The 20,775-nt window shown below is 53.1% G+C and overlaps 1 protein-coding gene across 16 annotated transcripts in view; it reads left to right on the top strand.

Moving 5' to 3' along the window:
• Positions 1-20,775, top strand: part of ADARB1 (adenosine deaminase RNA specific B1) — a 138,674-nt gene that overhangs the window by 97,222 nt on the left and 20,677 nt on the right. For 11 of the 16 annotated variants that reach the window (XM_053220449.1, XM_053220448.1, XM_053220451.1 and 8 more), the window contains 4 exons: positions 1,940-2,108; positions 2,742-2,890; positions 4,159-4,390; positions 17,061-17,242. In XM_053220449.1, the coding sequence (XP_053076424.1) occupies positions 1,940-2,108; positions 2,742-2,890; positions 4,159-4,390; positions 17,061-17,242 (732 nt within the window). Of the gene's footprint in view, positions 1-1,939; positions 2,109-2,741; positions 2,891-4,158; positions 4,391-17,060; positions 17,243-17,720; positions 17,811-18,132; positions 19,075-20,775 lie in introns of those variants that run through there. The other 5 variants (XR_008297481.1, XR_008297480.1, XM_053220441.1 and 2 more) reach the window with 5 other exon arrangements.

Genomic DNA, 20,775 nt, shown 5'->3' with positions numbered 1-20,775 from the left:
TTCTTCAGAGTCCTTGTCATATGCAAACGTAGGAATTGCACCTACAAATGTTCAGTTTCTTAACCTCAGTTTTTTATTTGGAGACGGCACACTGTATTAATGTCTGGTTCCTGTAACCGTAAATGAGTGGTTTTGATCTACTCAGGAAAAGGGCAGCAAAATGCACTTCTGTCATTTGAAAGTGGGACGTATCTGACTTCCCAACTAATGGTGATGCCTCCAGATAGTTTGTGCGTGACTTTTATCGGGCAGACGAGCAGCTCTAGCAAGAGCAGAAATTGCTTGGGTAAAAAGCACTCTTTGGGATGACACATGAAACCCTATTAAATGAACCCGGAAGTCCCAGCAGGACAAGGCGCCCTCTCTGAGTTCTTTCCCTCACCCGGGGGTGAGAACGCTCAGCAGCTCCTGCTCCTGGACCACCCCAAGAGCAGGAGGCCACAGCCGTGCCCCCTGCTGGGTCCCTGCAGCTGGCCAGGCTGGGGCTGAGTCTGAGGCTCCTTGTGGGGCCCTCTACACTGAGTCGTCCACTCAGCCCCGCTGGCCGTGTGCAGACATCCGGCCCTAGGGCCAGAGAGCAAGCCAGTGGTTTACCTGTCTACACCTGCCGGCCAGGGAGAACACCTCAGTCCTCTGTGGGGTCCCTGCTCCGTCCTTTTCTCCCGATGTCTCTCTCCTCTATCTGATTGTGGACAGGATGTGATTCCATGACCTTTGGCATTGATCCAGCCCTCGGTGCCCTAGGACACGTGACTGCTGCTTTAATGATGATGGCTTTTTCGTGCATGATGTGTTTGCCGTGGCACAGCTGAGAGTGTGTCTGCGGTAGCATGAAGGGCTCTGGACGTGACCTGGGGTCCCAGTTTAATTTGGGGTTTGAAGCCTGTGTTGTCTCCGTTTCTCCCTCTCTCTCTGCTGCTGCTCTCGACATGCCCGAGGGGTGAATGCTTCAGCTACTGACATGCAGCGTTCCCTGGGCGAGGCTCTGGGCCTCCGCCAGCGGCAGGCGTGAGCAGCGGGCGGCCCTTCCGTGCGGCTCTCCTCCTGGGCTCAGGGGGCGCGGACCGGCTCCCGGGGCGTTTTGCATCGTGGTGTGTGCATCTCACTCGGGGCCTTTGCTCAGCACCACAGTTTACGCCTGCAGGCAGCACCACACAGCCCTTGGCCCGTGGCCCTGACGTCACCTGGCCTGCTTCAGCTCGGGCTCCCCGTGGTTGAATGACCCTGGGCAGGCTCTGACCCCTCTGGGCCTCAGGGCCCTCATCTTTGAGACGGAGACCGTGGTCGCGTGCCCCTCAGAGGACCCCACAGGACTGAAGTGAAACCCTCACCTAACTACCGCTTGGGGCGCACGCCCTGCACTCAGCTGATAGCAAGTGTGGTTTACCGTCAGGCTTTCCAGGCCTTGCCCCGCGCCTGTCAGGGTGGACGCGTTTCCCGCGCCCGAAGTCCCCAGCAGGCTTCACTCCCAGTACAGTTAGACGGTGACAGGCGTTCCTAGGCAGGACACTGTGAGTTACTTCTCTTTTCCTCCTCATCCCTCTGTGAGCCATTCCTCGTACCCTCCTTAGTGCTTTGCTATTAATTTCAAAACTAACTGCGAGACCGGTTAGTTGACCCTTACCCGGTGCTCCCTACCTGTACCCAGCGGGGCCGCGTCCAGAGGAAATGAGTTCCTTAGGTTCAGAGTGTGTGCACTAGAGGGGCAGGGAGGTTGGCTTCCCAGAAATGTTGCACAGCAAGTCCTCAGCGGGAAGTGCTTTGCGGAGCCCGGGTCTGCCCTGGTAAGAAGTAGGGGCGGGCGTGCGCATGAAGATGGGCTGAGTGGTCGGCTCACAGCCCGGAAGGGAAGTCGCTGAGAAGGCACGCAGACCCCGGGAGCACAGGTAGGCACGCGTGCCTGTGCCTTCGGAGGAATAATGTCTCGTTTGTTTTTCAGGCACAGATGTGAAAGATGCCAAGGTGATAAGTGTCTCTACGGGAACAAAGTGCATTAATGGCGAGTACATGAGTGATCGTGGCCTTGCGTTAAATGACTGCCACGCGGAGATAGTAGCTCGGAGGTCCCTGCTCAGATTTCTTTATACACAGCTTGAGCTTTACTTAAAGTAAGTTCACTAAGTAAATCACTAAGGGGAGCAGTTTTCAAAAAATATTCCCCTCCCATCAGAATGTACTGCAAAACCTTTCGTTGTTTCTATAATCTCTGAAAAACTCTTTAATTAAAACAGTAACTTTATTGGCAGCAGTGCGGTTGGGTCCCATTTTCCCATGAGGCTCAAGGTACAGACGAGAGCTGGCCAGGTGCCACACACACGCACGTGCACCGACCGCTGACGCAGTCGTAGATCTGAAGTCTGTTCGAGACCGTGTGCTTGTGTCTTGTGCAGCATGCGTGTGAGCAGAACTAAGCCATCTGGGACCATGGCCACCCATCGTGGTCACTGTACACAAAGACAGCAGGCCAACTGTCTAAGCTACTTTCCTTTATGCACCCGTCTCTGTGTGTCGTCTGTTTTGAAGTCCTAAATGAGGAGGAGGGGAGGTCACTCGCATTCTGATAACTTGTTCATTATTGAGTGGACAGGAGCTGTGTTCGTTATCATAACATGCAGATGTTCTCGTTGCAGCTTATCTGTACCCTGGTGAAAACACTGGCCTCTGAAAGTCATCATCAGCTATGGTAGACTAAACTTTGTCAACAGCTTTAAAGTTCCTTTTTGCAACTTTTTTCCTTCCAGTAGCAAAGACGATCAAAAAAGGTCCATCTTTCAGAAGTCAGAGCGTGGCGGGTTCAGGCTGAAGGAGAGCGTTCAGTTCCATCTGTACATCAGCACGTCTCCCTGTGGGGACGCCAGAATTTTCTCGCCGCACGAGCCGATTCTGGAAGGTACGAGACCCAGTGCTCAGCAAGTAGCAACGTCTCGAGGAGATTGGTGATTGCGTAGTAACAGATGGAAGAGTAAACTTGCGTGAATGTCCTTTTCTCCCTTTTTTTGAAGAGTTTCACCTTGAAAGTGATCTGATAGGAATATATAAAAGCAGGAGATTTTTCTCTTCCACTAGTAATTTAATTAGAAAATCTTAATGAAATATGTTGATTCTGATATACTGAGGAGTTAGAATAGAGTGAGGATATCAAACAACATTGCTTTTAGTATTTAAATTTGGACAGTCTGTATCTGTACATCGGAGGTGCGCATCATCTGTGTTTGTGATGAACTGTGACTCGATGCGTGTGTACCTGGGGTATTTGGCTGAAATTTCAGAAGCAGCACAGACCAGTGCAAAGGGGGCCCTGTCGCATCACATTTGCCTCCACCCGTGTTTGCATATGAGGTTGGTGCTTGTATTTGATAGTAACTTGTGTCCTCACGTCTTTTCCCCACTTAAGCATTATTTAATGCAAAGACAACATTTGAGTGCATGATTTTCTCTGGTTATGAAAGTAACACATTCTCGCTCTGGATGGTGGCTACATATTTTTAAAATATTAAGAAAAAATGTCAATCCCCCATATTCCTGTAACCCAGAGACAATCACTTTAGATGTTTGTGCATGTGCTTCCCTCTGCATTATTTATGCATCCCCATAATATATTTTTGAAAATTTAAAAATGCAGGGAAAAAACGTAACAAACACTCAAATATCCATCCGCTAGAATTAGCGAATGTCAGCATTTTGTCCTGTTTGCTTCAGCTCATTTTTAATGATAGAAAGTAAACATTTTGGTTAAAATGGAAGCGCTCTTTAGGACCTACTTCCACGACTTTGGTTTGCATTGTGCCTTTCCTGCCCAGGGCCCCGTGTGGTTGTCACTTACCAGGTAGAGAGAGCACGTGCCACACAGGCCCCAGGGCCCCGTGCGGTTGTCACTTACCGGATAGAGAGAGCACGTGCCACACAGGCCCCAGGGCCCCGTGCGGTTGTCACTTACCGGGTAGAGAGAGCACGTGCCACACAGGCCCCAGGGCTCCGTGCGGTTGTCACTTACCGGGTAGAGAGAGCACGTGCCACACAGGCCCCAGGGCTCCGTGCGGTTGTCACTTACCGGATAGAGAGAGCACGTGCCACACAGGCCCCAGGGCTCCGTGCGGTTGTCACTTACTGTGTAGTGAGCGCGTGCACACAGGCATAAACTCAACTTTAAATGTGTAGGGGCTGCTGCACTTGTTTGCCGTGAGGAGAGGAGAGGACTTTCACCTGGCCTTCCTCTCCTAGAACCAGCGGACAGGCATCCAAACCGCAAAGCCAGAGGACAGCTGCGGACGAAAATAGAGTCTGGCGAAGGCACGATTCCGGTGCGGTCCAATGCCAGCCTGCAGACGTGGGACGGGGTGCTGCAGGGCGAGAGGCTGCTCACCATGTCCTGCAGCGACAAGATGGCCCGGTAAGGCTTCCCGCCCGCGGGCTCCCGCAGGCGCCGTCCACCGCTCTGGGCCTGGTGTCGTCTGCGTGTCCTGTCCCGGGCTCCTGCGCCCTCTGTGGGACCGGGGCCCCGCCCAGGGTGTCGGGGGCCACCTTGAGGGGATCGAGCTGGGCCTCGGGCTGCCGTCCTTCGGGCTGTGTCTCTGCCTCGCCCTTGCGTTTGTGTGTGCACTTCCAGGGCATTGGGGCATCTGTGTGCTGCAGATAGTTTGCACCCAGGGGCGCCTGGGGGGCTCAGTCAGTTCAGCGTGACTCTTGATTTTGGCTCAGGTCATGATCCCAGGGTCATGGGATCGAGCCCCGCATCGGGCTCTGCACTGAGCATTGCGCCTGCTTGGGATTCTCTTTCTCTCTCCCTCTACCTCTCTCCCCTGCTCATGCTCCCTGTCCTTCCCTCCCTCCCTCTCTCTCCTTCTCTCCCTCTCTCTTTCTCTCTCTCTCTCTGAAAAAAAAGTTATAAAATGGTTTGATCCCAGAGAAAACTAAAACTAAGAGTGTTCTCATTCTTGGTAGATGCCAGCTTAGTGGTCCTGTTCCCCACAGTTACCATTTGGGGTTTCTGTGAGTGCAGAGAGTCCCTAGCATCCCGTGTTGGGGGTGGTGGCTTCCAGCGAGGCTGGGGCGGCTGAGACGCACCAGTTTGCGTTTGTTTGACAGAGGCTCTTTCAGACAAAGATGTGCCCGGGCCAGATTTTAGAAGGCCTCATTTCGTCAGAGGCTGGTGTTAGTTCCAGTAGCTTTTTGTTTATTTTTTAACAAACGTTCACTTGAAAAAAAAAGGGCAAGTAATGTAGGTAGGTGCGAGAACTTGGATGGCACAAAAGCATATTAAGACAAAGATCGCCTCCTTGTTCAGAGCTCTGCTGTGCGGCTCGTCGTGATCGGGTTCTTGACTGCTCTTCCAAAACTGTCACAGTTGACGTGCATGTATGTACACGCATGTACCTGTTCGGTTGTCTGTAAGGTCTTTGTATTGACTTTCTTGCAAGGACCTTGTCAGAGAGCCTCAGGTACACAGAACTTGAATCAGCATATGCTGTGGTCCATTGCCCTTAAGTACAGGTGCACACTGAGCCCACCTTGATGAATTTGCTTTCTATGTGTCCTTCCTGTCCACCATCCATTCACTTGTGTGTGTGTGTGTGTGTGTGTGTGTGTGTGTGTGTGTGTGGCCTTGGAAAAATACATGGTGGTGTCATTTTAGGGTATTTATGTGTATGTTGTTAATTCATAGAAACGGAATTGTGTTTTAGGTGCTATTCTGTGTCTCGTAGTTTCATTCAACCCAGTGTTTGGACACTGTCCCCGATGCGGTGACAGACAGCTGGTTTCTGCAGAGACCCTGCCATAGTCATGGCCGTGCTGTGTCCGTGCCCTCACCATAGAGACTTGGGTCTGCTCTCTCCACCACAGCACAGCCTGGAGTTTTCGTGAGCGTGGCTCATCATAGACCTTTGCCGTCCAGGGTCTCTGCTGCACATGTGTAGAACTTCACGGGTTTCTGCCGCGCCCAGAAGGGTCACGCCTGTGTATGCTTACACCGACGGTGCGTGAGGCTGGTTTCCGCCTCATTTCAAAACTGCTCTGTGGGGTGTGGAGCGGCTGTGCAGTCGTTCATCTTTCTCATTGGGGTTACCTGTTCACACCGTCTGCCCACTCGTCTTCTGGGTCTCATGCTTTTTGTCATCTCGACCGGCAGAAGTTCTTGTTGTAGCTGCTATTGCAGTCTTTGATGGTCGGAGAAGGTTCCGTGTCTTCTCCAGTCCAGACCCCCGTCTTCACTTGGTCCGTGCCATGCTCTGAGGAGAAACGCTTCGTTTTGTTAGAACCTTACCCGTTAATCTTTCACCCTGTGATTTGTACTTTTAGAATCTTATTTAAGAAATTCCTCCTCAAATTAAGGGCATGAAAATATTCTCCCGTACTTTTTTCCAAAATTTTTATCATTTTACTCGCAAACATTTGTGTTGTAAATAATAATGTGGCTTTACTACTTTAGTATGGTGAGTCAGTTTTCCTGGGACCGTCTACTAAATAATCGAGACCCTCTCCTTTGATCTGTGAAGGCGTCCCTGTAATATACTGAACTCCCTTACAAAGACGGGGCTGCTCCTAGGCTCCTAGCCTCTCGAGTCTCTATGATCCAGTGTACTTGCACAGGTTCCACAGTTTTTACACTTCTGACATTTTAGTGTGTTTAAAGGTCTGGTTGGATAAGACTGTTCTTCATCCTTCTCTCATCACACTTGTAGCTTTTTATGAGCCTCTGTTCTTCTGTACATATTATAGAATCGGCTTCTCAGGTGCATACATGTCTTGCTTAGATTTTATATGGAATTGTGGAATTATGGATTGAAAGGGAAAGAATGAACATAAAGTTAAATCAGTCCCTCCATGAGTATCGTGTATTTTTCCATACATGAACTGTCATCTGGGTCAGTTATATGCCAGGCAGTTTTGACAGATTAATTCCTAGAACTTCATACTTCCTATATTCATGTGAGAATTATCTTATTATCTATTGTGTATTCTGGATAATTGTTGCTGATGTACACAAACACGATTTATTTTTATTGTGGCAAAAAACACGTGATGTAAAATCTATCACATTAACCATTTTTTAAGAGTTTATATATATATATACTTTTTAATTTAAATTTTTTTAAATTTTTTAAAATGTTTATTTTTGAGAGAGACAGAGCATGAGCAGGGGAGGGGCAGAGAGGGAGACAGAATCTGAAGCAGGCTCTGCGCTGTCAGCGCAAAGCTCAGTGCGGGGCCCGAACTCACAGACTGTGAGATCATGACCTGAGCTGAAGTCAGACGCTTAACCGACTGAGCCACCCAGGTGCCCCAAGAGTTTATATCTTTAAAAAGCAGTTTTGGGTTCACAACAAAATTAAGAGGAGTGTACAGAGATTTCCCATTTACTCTGTGTCCCCGCACACGCACACCCCCCAGAATGTGCATCTGTTCCAATGATGAACCTGCCTGGATACATCATAGTCACCCAGAGTCCGTAGTTTACATGAGGCTTTACTCTGCGTGTGGCACGTTCTCTGGGTTTGGGCAGTTACTTAATCATGTGTATTTGTCATTAGGGTGTCATAAAGAGTATTTTCACTGCCTTGAAAATCCTCTGTGCTCCACCCTGTCACCCCTTCCTCTCCCCAGCCCCTGACAACCCCTGAGCTTTCTTTTGTCTCCATGGTCCCGCCTTTTTCAGAACGTCACACAGATAGAATCATACAGGATGTAGCCTTTTCAGATTGGCTGCTGTCACTTAGTGAAATGCACTTGTGGACCCTCCGTCTTCATGGTGTCTTCGTGGTGTCTTCATGGCGTGACGGCCTGCTCCTTCTTAGTGCCGAATACCATCCCGTTGCCTGGACGCACCCGTGTGTTTGCCCGTCACCTCCCAAAGGACACCTTACTGGTTCCCAGCGCTGGCAGTTCTGTAAACCATCTGTGTGCAGGTTTGGCGCGGACCTACGTTTTGAGCTCCTTTGAGTAAATACCAATGAGTGTGATCTCTGGGTCACGTGGTAAGAATATGTTCAGTTTTGTAAGAAACTGTGAAAACATGTAGAGAACTACTAAAAATCGACAACAGAAAACCTGATTCAAAAATGGATGAAGGACTTGAAAAGCCGCGTCTCCGGGAAGATGCACCGACGGCCAACAAGTGCAGGAAGATGTCCCCGATCGGCCGGGACACGCGGACCGAAACCACAGCGAGACACCCCCTCACACCCATGGGGATGCCCCCGCCAACAAAACAGGACAAGAAAGAAGATGACAAGTGTTGGCGAGGACGTGGAGAGCTTGGAACCCTGAGCGCGGCTGGTGGGAATGTAGATGGGCAGCCGCTACGGGAACAGTGTGGCGGCTCGTCAGAGTGCTAGCTAGAACTGCCATGTGACCCAGCCATCCCACTTCTGGGCATTCGCCCCAGCAACTGAAAGCGGGGTCTCCAGCAGATTCTCGCTCACTCGCGTTCACTGCAGCGTTCTTCACAGGAGCCCAAACGTGATGGCGTGTCTGTCTGTTAAGATCTTTGGCCCATTTTCAAAAACATGATAGTTTGTTTTCTTGTTGAGTTTTAAGAGTTTTTCACATGTTTTAGATAACAGTCACTTATCAGATTTTTCTCCCAGCCTGTGACTTGTCTGTTCATCCTGTGGACGTTGGTCTTACCCAAGCCGAAGTTCTAAATTTTAATGCAGTCCAGCTCATCAATGTTGTCTCTCGTGGATTGCACCCTCGGTGCTGTATGTACACTCATCACCATATCGAGGTCACCTAGGTTTTCTCCTGTGTTGTCTCTAGGGGGTTATGGTTTTGCATTCTGCATTTAGGTCTGTGATCCTTGTGAGTTAATTATCGTGAAGGGTGTAGGATCTCTGTCCAGATTCACTTTTTTGCACACGGGTCCTCGGTTGTTTCAGCACCACTTGTTGAAGAGACTCTCTTTGCTCCCTGCGTTGCCTTTGTTTTTTGTCTAGGATCGGTTAACTGTGTCTATGTGAGTCTGTTTCTGGGCTTTCTGTTCTGTCCCCTTGATCTGTTCGTGTCTTGTTTTGCCAGTACTACAGTGTCTTGATTGCCGTTTGGATTTTGAATCCAGTTCTGTCGTACATGTCGGGGAGGGATTGGTTCCTCACATTCTAACGAGGACAGGAGCCGGGTGGCCTCCAGTTGGCCTGTGCTTCTAACCAACCAGCTGTAAATTGGAGGTCTCAAGGACCTCCTCCTTGGATTCGGTTCACTTGCTAGGGTGACTCACGGATCTCAGAGAAACATCTCCCCCACTAGATCACTAGCTTATTATAAAAGGATATAACTCAGGAACAGCCAGATGAAGAGACGCAGAGGGCGAGGCATGGGGAGAGGAGGGTCAGGGAGAACCCATGCCGTCTCCAGCCTTGCTGCTCTCCTCACATCCACACACCCACCAACCCGGAAGCTTCAAATCCTGTCCTTTGCAGTTTTTATGGATGCTTCATTACATAGGCACATTTGATTAAATCATTGGCCATTGATTTTTTTTTTTTTTTTTTAAGTAATCTCTATATCCAACATGGAGTTCAAACTCATGACCCAAAGATCAAGAGTTGCACGCTCTACCAACTGAGCCAGCCAGGTGCTCCAAATCATTGGCTATTGGTTGGTGATTAACTCAACCTCTAGCCCCTCTCCCCTCCCTGGGGGTCAGGGGGATGGGACTGAAATTCCCAACCCTCTAAACCAGCCCTCCTCCTTAGGTGCTTTCTAAAAGCCACCTCATTAACATAGCAAAAGACATCTGTAAGGCTCTCCTCACCTAGGAAATTCCTAAGGTTTTTCTAGGAGCCTGAGCCAGGAACCATGAACATGAACAAAGACCAAATATGTATAAGACCAAGATATGTTTCTTACAAATCCCAGTATCCCAGTTACTGCGGTTTTATCGTAAGTCTAAAAGCCCCCCAGTGCCAGTCCTCCGACTGTGTTCTCTTCCTGTGCTGCATTGGTGGTGTTGGGTCTTGAGCCTCTGGTGAACTTGAGAATCATTTTGTCAACACCTGCAACATACCTTGCTGAGATCATGACTGGGACTGACCAAGCCGAGAAGAGCCGACATCTTAACAATACCCAGTGTTCCTGTCCATGAACATGGAATATCTCTGCATTTATGTAGTTCTTCTTTGATTCTTTTCTCGGAGTTTGGTAGTTTTCCTCATAGAGATCTCATACATATCCTGTTAGATTTATACCTAAATATTTAATTTTTGAAGGTATTAATGTAAATGGTATTATTTTTTTAATTTCAAATTCCGCTTGTTCCTTGTTGGTCACACTGACCTTTGACCAAGGTGCAGTGGTGATTCATGGAGGAAAAGTCTTTTTAACAAATGGTGACTGGACAAGTGGACCTCTCTATGTGAAAACAGACAAGGGAACTTCATATTTTCACCACATACAGAGATTAAAATGGGCCACAGATGGGGGCGCCTGGGTAGCTTAGTTGGTTGAGTGACTGACTCTTGATTTTGGCTTAGGTCATGATCCCAGGGTCATGGGATCGAGCCCTGCATCGGGCTCCATGATAAGTGTGGAGCCTGCTTAAGAGTCACTCTCCCTCTGTCCCTCTCCCCTGCTCGTGTGCTCTCTCTAAATTAAGATAAATTTTTTTTTAAAAGGATCATAGATAGTAATGTATAAAAGTTGTAGAAGAAAACGGGAAAATCTTGGCAGTTGTGGTAGATATTTTCTGAGATATAACACTAAAAGCACTCTCCATAAAAGGAAAAACTGATAAATTGGACTTCATCAAATTAAAATTGCTTCTCTTTAAAGACACCATTAGAGAATGAGAAGTAATCACTGACTGGGAGGAAATATTCGCAAATCATGTATCTGATAAAGGGCCTGTATACAATATATAAATTTAGACCCTCAAAACTCAACCAGGGGGAAAAGCAGTTTTTAAGATGGGCAAAATAATCTGAATGGACACCTTACCGAAAAAGATGTCAGATCGGCACACGATAAAACACTCAGCACCGTTCACCATCACTAGGAAATGCAGGCGGGGTGCAAAGTCCTACTGTGAGCTAAGATGAAAGCAACCGGCCACGTAAAGGGTTGACAGGGATACAGGGAGACTGGTGCCCTTGTCTTCTGTGGGCGGGCGTGTTCTTTTGAAGACGGTTGGCGGTTTCTTAAAAGACTAAGGATGTGCCCGTCACACGCCCCAGCCATTGTGCTTGTGGAAGTGGAAGTGGAAGTCCGCAGAGTCACACGTGAGTGCTCGGAGCCCCTTTGTGGTAGTCGGCAGGCAGAGGCAGGCCAGCCGCCACCTGCACGGAGGCGGATAGGCACACGGTGGGTGTCCATGCGGCGGGTACTTGGGGGGTGGGGATGAACAGTGCCACCCGTGCACTGCGGGTAAACCTCAAAATAACCGTGCAGAGGAAGAGAAACCAGACAAACAGGAGTGCTTGGCGGGTGATTCCATGAATTTAAATCCTAGAGAATGCAAACGAACCTCCAGTGGCAGAAAGCAGGTCAGTGGCCGCGCAGGGAGGGGCAGCAGGGGGTACATAGGACAGGGAGGACTCCGGGGATGATGGGTCTCAAGGGCACAGGCAGAAGTCGCCTCTCACTACCGCGTGGGCCTTAACATGTGACCTGTAGTGAGTGTCAGCTGTACCTCAGTAATACCCAGAAGAGGAAATCACAGTGGAGATTAGAAAACGATCGGAAGTCACAAAGAGTCGCACAGCTAATCAGTTACAAAGAACAAGCTGTAGGTAGTTACGTGCAGGGTTATAGGCGACTTCAACAGAAATAGGTGTTGACACTGAAATGAAATGAAAACAGCCTTCCAGAAAAATGTGCATTCCTGAAACTGACTCAAGCATAGGTGGAGAGGGGAATATGTAACCATTAAAAATACACACGTCACACCCAATCCCAGGAAGGAAACAAACTGAAGAAAACCAAAGACAGGAGAGGGCTGTAGAGAAGGCAGACCCGCTCGCCTGGACGGCTTTGGCGTGAACTCCCTACACTCCTGCAGAGCTGAGGATCCCTATTTTAGGTCATTTTTTCTAGAGATTAGAAGATGAGGGAAGGATCCCCAGCTCACTTTTTGGGATTATTGTCACCTCTGTTACCACGGCATTAAGGACGGTAAAGGAAAAAGTGGCAAGCCATCCTCAGTCATAAAAACCCGCCCACCCACACCAGAGCCAATAGTGCATTTTCAATAGTTGGATCAACTATTGAATTTTCTACAACTTCAATGCAATTTTAATCAAATGCCCTAATTTTTTCCCAGCCCTCGGGAATCTAATCCCAGCACTCAAATGGAAATCAGCAGTGTGAGACTGGTAACGACTGGTGGCAGCTTTGCCCGCATTTGAGGGGAAACGTAAACCAGATGGAAGTTTATTTCTGTCTCACAGAAAGTCAGGTCCAGAAGTCGGTGGGTCGTCCGGGTTCCGTCTTCCTGCTGCATCCAGGACGCATCTTCTGTCCTCGGGGTGCCACAGCGCCCCCTCCCCACCCTCCCCCCCCCCCCCCCCCCGAATCCTCCGGCGCCTGGTCCGAGCTGCCACGGTGGCAGGAAGGAGGGGCGGCCCGGGGCGGCCCGGCCGCCACAGGCACAGTCACGTGGCAGCTGTGTCCCATCACCTGGAACCCGGCCCAGGCGCGTGCAGGCAGCCGGGGCCAGTGGGCTCGCACGTCGCCCCCCGCCCTCCCCCGAGCCGGGATGGCGGCTGTGCTGCTTAGAGGGGGAGGGAACGGGACTGCAGGTGCAGGCGCTGCTGTGTGTGGGATCTGCGGTCGGCAAACAGTCCCGGAGCGTGTTTATGCTCCGAGAAAAGCAGGCCCCTTCACACGGCACACAGAAGCACGTTCCAGGCAAATTACGGAGCTGAACGCGAAGAGTGGGTCCTGGCAATCCTTGTGGCTTCCACTTAAGCAGATTTCTCAATCAAGGCGCAGAAAGCCCAAATTAGAAAGAAAAACATGAATAAATTTGACTAACTTGGAAATTTAAAACTTATTTACCAAAACCCCTTTAGATACAGTGAAGAGAAAAGCCACACACTGGGGAAAGAGACTCTGACTTCTATAACCAGCAAGAGGTGAGAACCCAGCCGATAAAGCCAATTCCTGCAGCTCGGTAATTCAGAGGCGCTGCCTGAAGAAGCGTCCCTGCAGGCGAGAAGGAAACGTTCCAGGTCTTGTTGAGATGGGGTGACACTCGTGAGCATGAAAGTCAAAACTCACGGACGGGAACCCTCACGACCTGTGCCTGTAAACTGGTTACGCATCATCCGTGCAAACAGCAGACAAGGCAGACACACAGGCCTGGAGGAAAGGGGGCAGGATGCTTCTAGAAGGGACAACATGGAGACAGCCACCACCCCTGCTGCCTCTCTCACCTCTCACGGTGTGGTGTGTGGGCGCCCACACGCACAGTTCTCCAGGTCCCTGGGATGCCTCCTGGGGCTCATGCAGACCCCGCAGATTAAGGGCTGGGCCTCACGGGACTGCCCCCCCTGCAGACGACAGTTGCATCTGCTAGAACTGGGCCCGGGGCTCCCGCACCCTGTCCCACTCGGCTATTGGACTCAGTCCTCGGGTTGAACAATTTGCTAATATAGCTCACGGAAGTCAGAGAAAACAGTTTACTTAACACCTACCGGTTGGTTATGAAGAATACAACTCAGGAACAGCCAGGTGGAAGAGGAGAAGGTTCGGGGGCGTATGGAGCATCCGCGTCTCCGGGCATATGGCACCTCCCTTCCAGCTCCTTGCTTGTTCACCGCTCCCCGCCCCCCACTGCCATAGCTCCCTGCGCCCTCGCCCTCGGGGTGGAGGGGTTCCGGCCCACTTGTCCCTATGGACCGGCCCCCACCCTCCCGGGTCACCTCATTAGCATAAGCTCCAGAGTGCTTGAAAGGGGCTTGAAAGGGGCTCCTTATTCCGAGTCACACCAACACCTGGCCAGGGGGCTGGAGGGTTAGAAAAGTCCTCGGAAATGCTCTGGTGGCCTGCAGGCTACCAGCTGGCTGCAGTCTCCGCCCCAAGGGAACGAAGGCAGGGCTGACCTGTGTCCCTCCCAGAGAGGCAGGGTCACTCCGTCGGAAGAGCACGGGACAGGGGCAGGGGGCAGGCTTAGGGGTGAGGCCACCGTGGGCTGGGGGCGGGGAGGGAGGCACGGCACTGACGCCAAGGGTCACCAGGTACCATGCGTCGGTCTGGTGGGCGGTTTGGCCGAGAAGGCTGCGTGGGGGCCGCCTCGTGGCGAATCCCGTGGAGAAGCAGGTGGGGTGACCTTGGTTCTGATGACCACAGCCTCTGTGCGCCCAGCTGCGTGGAGCTGAGGGAGGAAGCCGGGGCTTCCTGTGTGGGCACACTCCGAGACAGCCCAGTGGGGAGAGCCGTGCGGTGGGGAGAAGGGCCCCGCGCTCCCGTGGAAGCCGTGGGCAGCTGTGGAGAAGCTTCATCAGGGACCTGGCCGGGCGACAGTGCTCTGAGCCCTGGCCTCCAAGAAGTCACGGGGGGCGGGGATCGAGAGAGGCCGGAGCGTGTGGGCACCTGCCTGGTTCTTTCTAGCATCGCCCGGCACAACGCCGTGGACGCCTGCACCCTCACGCGGGGCTGAGCCAGTTTGCAGTCTTTGCAGAGGGCAGCTGGGGGGCGTTGTTTGCCTGGAGCCCGGCGGCGTCTGCTCTCCTCGCCCTCCCAGGGGTCTGTAAGGTGCATCGGCAGGAGCCCATCTGCCAAAGCGGGGGGCACGCCCCGCGTTCCCGCCAGGGCCTCCACGGGGCCGTCACGGCTCCTAGAGTCCTGCCGAGAAGCACGTGCTCAGAATCAATGACTCGTTGCCAAGTACAGGGTTCTGCAAAGTCACTGTTTTAAAGGTTGTCCTGGGAGGCCGAGTTCTCCCTAAAATGGTCTAAACCCCTACGCAGGCTTGAATGTACATAAGGAGGGCTGCCCTGCGATTTTTGTAAGCACTTCATGCTTTTTCTTGCAGGATAGGAAGACCTGCGTTTGACCTTCGTTTTTAGGGGGTGGGAGGCACACGCAGGGCTGGGGGCTCCCCCTTCAGCGTGCGTTATTGATCTGGCAGGTGTGTAGTTTGAGCGCCGGAGAGCTCAGCGAATGCAGCCGAAGCCTCTCCTCCGTGGAGCTTGCACGCTGGTTGGGGGGTGGGGGGAGGGGACAGCTATGACCGGTAGACCGTAGATTATGTAGGTAGCCCAGGAGGGCACACGGGAGTGTCCCCTGAGAGGAACTTGCTGCAGAGACTAACAGGCGGGGGCACCGTACCCAGGAGGCCGGAGGACCTGGCAGGAGTGGCCGGGAGGCCCCTCGCCCCTGGTGGCCCGAGCATGGGAGGGGGGTGGGGGGCGGCAACCGGTTGCACAGACCTTTGGAACTATGGTGTTTTCTAGGGAGAAGATAGGGGCCTTGGAGGGTTTTGTGCACGGGAGTGACCAGGCCTGGCCTGTTGTCACAGGGTCACATGGCTGCTCTCCAGGGATGGGCCATGGTGGGGGGAGGGGGGTAGGCGACAGCGATGCAGCAGGTGGGGACCTGTGACTTGACCTGCGGGAACAATGCAAGGAGTCGGCTCCGGGGTCTGTTCTGAAAGGAGGTCCCCAGCACTGCTGGCTGCCAGCCAGTGACAGGAGCCAGCAGGAGAGCCTGAAAACAGAGCGTGGAGCTGGGTGGGTCAGGAGTTCGGGCAGAGAACCCTGCGCCACCACTGGTTGCCAGCATTGACCCACTGGGCACTGCCCTCTGTCTCCTAACATGAGGGCGGGGGGGGGGGGGTGCACTGGACTTCAGCTTGAAGTCCAGTGGCCGTGAGGTGAGAGCAGTGTGAGCAGGGGAGGGAGGGCTCTAGACGGAGTGGCCTGGGCCTCACTGCACGACACCCCAGCCCCGCTCCCACGTCCTGTCCAGACCCTGCAGCCCCCCAGACCCAAGCCCAGGATGTTTCTAAGAGGAGCCTCACTTCCCTGTCCCCACCCGCTTGTGACCTGCAGACGGCCTTCCCACGGCCTCTGCCTGTGGCTCCTTCCTGACACACAGAGGAACGTGGAGGTGAGTCGTCTCCTAAAAACACTTCCACTAAATTAGATGGAGTGGTGGCTCCCCACCGGCCTCAGGCTGCCCGGGTAGGTCCTGGCCCTGCCTTCCCCCGACCTTCCTCTCCTTCCTCTCGGGGCAGCCACCGCACCCCCTCCCGGGTCTGGCTGGGCCCCCAGGACCCAGGTTGCAACCCAAGGTTGCCCTCAGGACCTTCCCCGAAGTTTTCCTTTTCTGGGGACCTTGCCTTCCCTTGGATTGATTTCCCTCCACTTATGTTCTTGATCGTGTGTTTGCCTTGGCTCCACTCGCCCCCAGTCCAGACGGCCCCCTGGCCCCAGAACACGTGGGCCGCGTCTTCCCAGCCCCACGGACTTGGTGCCCAGCACCTGCTGCTGTCTGTAGGACGTGGGAAGGGGGCAGGGCCGTGCCGGTGCGAGGGCAGAGGCTCAAGCAGGAGCCTAGGTTGTCAGTGACGGGAACGCATCTTGACCAGCGTCAGCCGAGCACACGGTCGCCCGTCCTGCGCCGTCCTGCTCGGGTCAGTCCCCGCTGTGGGCCGGGGAGGGCCGGCCGCCGCAGGGACCTCACCCCCCACCCCCAGCCGAGCCTCCCTGCATGTGTCAGACCAGGCCCCGCCCGGGGTTGTCACCAAGGAGCAGGCAACTGGTTTGATGTTTTCAGCATCTCCTTTGCAGTTGTTTTTATTGGAAGTAATAACATAAAGATTTACTTTCTCTTCTGACTTTTCTCCCAAGAAATGTGGCTCACTGAACCTTCTTTTAGAACTGAGCCTCAGAGGGTGTGTCACAGGAGGCACAAAGGCAAGAGATGTTTCCACAGCTCCGAATAATTATTAAGTAGGATTTTCTCTACGTCAGTTAACATTTTTAAGTGCTGTCTTCTCCTGTTTGTACACATCGGGGCGCGTGAGTGCGACCAGGCAGCCGTGCGTGGCGCTGGCTCGGTGCGCGTGCGACACGGACCCCCCCCCCCCCTTGCACTCAAGCGTGTGTTCCCTCTGCCCCCAGGTGGAACGTGGTGGGCGTCCAGGGCTCACTGCTCAGCATCTTCGTGGAGCCGATTTACTTCTCGAGCATCATTCTGGGCAGTCTCTACCACGGGGACCACCTCTCCAGGGCCATGTACCAGCGGATTGCAAACATAGAAGACCTGCCCCCGCTGTACGCCCTCAACAAGCCTCTGCTCAGCGGCAAGTACCTCTCCGGTGGGGTCGTTTCCTTGTTCAGATAACCGCGTCTCGCCGGGCCCGCATCTCGCCAGTGCGGACGCCGTAGGGACACTGCTCTGGCCGTCAGAAAGGCCGGGCCGCTCTGTGAGGGTGGAAGGCGGTGTGTCGGGGCCTCTGGGCCATCGTAAGTGGGGCCTCATACGCTTCATCTTCTCGTCGATTGGAAGCCTTGGCGTTTTGCAGAGCCCACACTTGGCTCCTGCATGTTTTTCTGTGTCGGCGGGAGAGGCTCGCAGATGCCACGGAAATGACGCAGGCGTCAGCGTCCGAGATGAAGCTGGGCTGGGCCTCCCAGGATTGGTCGTCTCCGTGACGAGCCCGGCTCGCTCTCGGGAGGCTGGCGACGGAGCTGGGCGTACCCGGGACGGGTCCGGGATGTGTCAGTGATGACATGCCCGAGTGCCCTTTGTCACCGGTTTGTCTGCTGTGTCCCCTGTAGCATCTCAGTGGTGACCGGTGAGGGAACAGCAGCTCTTGAATGCAAGGGTCCTAATCTCTCAGTTCAGCCCGTTTAAAGGATGCAGTTAAGGTATTTTTTTTCCTTTTGAAAATATCGTTCTGCTTACTTTTTCAAAGCTCTGAACTAAAATCGTAACCCCAAACTAAAACGTGTTTCTCCCGGTGTGTGCGCGTGTGCTGCCTTGTTTGTGGTGCTGGCCACTAGCTCACCTTTCCCTGGGGAAAAGCGGTGTGGCATTTCGTTTGAAGGCACGTCTCTTAGAGCGCGCGAATTATGCACAATGGAGGAAACCGGTGGTTGTGTCTGATCAAATTCTGCAGCCCCCCTGACTTTAACCCCGACCTTTAAAGACAAAATACTGACTCCACTAACGCTTGGTGGGAAATTGCAGCTGTGGCGTCCACGTGCACGGAGCGTCTGCTGGGACACAGGAGGTGAGCGTGAGTATTTCCTTGTGGGTCAGCACACGGGTTCCCGGACTCGGGAGACTGCTCTCCCCATGTAGCCTCCGTGGTCTGTAAGTTCAGCGGTCACCTGACCTCTGGATTCACGGACACTGACCGCACTGGGAGACGCGTGGCACAGAGTTGTCGCTCAGCGGTAGTTGGGAACCTGCGCCCTGTTGACTGAAACTGAGTCACGTGTATATGAAGTGCGGACGTACCTGTGATAAGATATGAAAATCGTGTTTGCAAGATAGAGACCCTGAGGTCGTCCTGTGTGTATTTGCGACGAAGACGGACCTGCTCTCCTTTCTCCCCTCCCCCGCATCCCCTCCACTCCCAGACCCTAAAGCACGCAGCCGCAAGGTTGTGGCAGAGCACCTGCGGGCACAGAGGGCCTCCCGCGGAGCCGGGCCACCTTGCTGTCGCTCTATCACACTGGCAGCTTGCATGGCCCGGTTTCCTGGTCTTCCCTCCCCAGGATGGGGATGGGCTGGGGCCCTGCGTGATCCTTCTGGACAAGCATGTGGGAGTTCTGTGAAATCCAGGGGCAGCGCTGAGGTCTCAGGAAGCAGAATATTTCTCAAATGCTGGGCCACTGGACAGCATCACTTTGGCATCGAAGTCCGCTTCAAAATGCAAACTATTTGATAGTTTCAAACAGAGAGGGAGGCAAACCATAAGAGACTCTTAAATGCAGAGAACAAGCTGAGCGTTGATAGAGGGGCCGGGGGAGGGGAACGGGTGACGGGCACCGAGGAGGCCACTTGTTGGGATGAGCACTGGGTGTCGTATGTAAGCGATGAATCATGGGAATCCACCCCCAAAACCAAGAGTACCCTGTACGCGCCGTATTTAACTAACTTGACAATAAATTATATTTTTTTAAAAAAGGAAACTATTTGAGATATTTTACTTTGGATAAATGCTTTATTTTAGAAACAGTGATGTTTGGTTGGTTTTCCTTGAATAGAGTTGAAGTCTGTGCAGTGAGTAGCTTTGGGGAAGATGCTTTCAGTCTGTGGCACTCCTGTGAGGTCTGCAGGGCGGAAGCCAGAGGGGCGAGCAGGGAGGAGGTGCAGACGCCACTCCCGTCAGCGGACCAGCGCACATCGGCCTCCTGGGTGGAAATCTGAGCAGATGATATTGTCACAACGCAAGGACTTGGGCAGGGGGGTCTAGGGCAGTGAGCACTGAGGTCTGAAGTGGGGTAGGGTCTCACTCCTTTAAAATGGGCCCCACAGCAAAGCCCTTCTAGGAAAGTCCTACATTTAACGAGTGGCCTGGACAGTGGAACAGCCAGGACACTGTGGGTTTCCTTCCGGCCCTGTCCGTACATGTGTGCGTGTGCGTGCGTGTGCGTGTATTTATCACAGTTCACGGATGTCTGTCCTGCCCTTTTCACCTCACATTGTATCACACATCGTCCCGTGTTGAAGGAGAATGACGGTGTAGCAGGACCTAGGCCGCGGTGTCCTCGGAGAGGAACAAAGACGGCCATCGGCGCAGCGCGGGGAGCGGCCTGGTAAACGAGACTGTTGCCGACAACCACAGCGGATCCAGGGGCTCTTCCACCAATGTGGTGGTGGGCCGATTTCCTTAATGCCACCAAGGACAGACGGGAAGAATGTCATTTCTACGTCAGCGTAGAACTTCTCGGTGGCGAGCTGTGACCGCGGGGCCGCGAGCACTCACGTGATTCCCTTCCCTGGTGTTTTGGACGCGGGAGCCTCTTGAACTCTCGTATCTTCTTTCCAGATCAGGTGCACATCCGGCACCTGCAAGCTTCTGATTCCCATCTTTCGGCCCCTGAGGGAGCCACCCGGCCTGTCCGGGGCTGCTGTCCACGTGCCTGGAGAACTGGGGAAGAAAGGCCAGCGGTCTGGACGGCCCCAGGGCCCTGGGGTCACTCATGGCCGGCCGTGTCACCAGCGTTGACACAGAACATGACGACGGCCAGGGCCAGGGCGGTGCTGAGGGAGCGAGTGCATTCTTGTGGGTCCAGCCTGCGTGGGGACCTCTGGAAAGGCAGGAGGAAGGCAGGGGCTGAGCACGTGGCAGAGAGAAAGCAGGGGTGCCGTTGGCGTGCCTGGCGGAAAGCCACGTACGCGCTTACTGTGGGCAGAGGGGCTCATGTCCGCGTCTCGCCCTAAGCGTAGGAGAGAGAGCAGGTGTGAGGGACAGCGGGGGAGGCCGTGTTTTCCAGGCAAGAGCCGGCACCAGGGGCTGGAAAGGCCTAGAAAAGAGTTTCCTGACGGGAGCTCCGTGCCCCTGATGTCAGGAAGCGCTCGCGTTGGAGTGCCGGCCACTGCCGGCTGTGGACACGGTGACGGTGATGGCAGGTTCTGCTGGGAGGCCACTCAGGTGCCCGAAAGCGTCCTCTAAACTCATAAGTTCCTATGGATGTGGTTTGCTTGTTTTTTAAAAATTCTCTCTGTGGGTGTCTTTAACGGTAAAGCAGTTACTTATTTAATTGACATATTGGAAGATTTTTCAAAAGCAACAGTTGTTATACTTGATCTGGTGGTGTTTTCGAACCCTGTCCTGCGTGTGTCTGTACTTCCCGTCACCCCTCACGGGTGGAACGGGCT

The sequence above is a fragment of the Acinonyx jubatus genome, chromosome C2 (genome assembly GCF_027475565.1).
Source record: "Acinonyx jubatus isolate Ajub_Pintada_27869175 chromosome C2, VMU_Ajub_asm_v1.0, whole genome shotgun sequence".
NCBI lineage: Eukaryota > Metazoa > Chordata > Mammalia > Carnivora > Felidae > Acinonyx > Acinonyx jubatus.
Note: the sequence above shows the minus strand (reverse complement) of the source record. Positions and strands in the feature narration are given on the sequence as shown.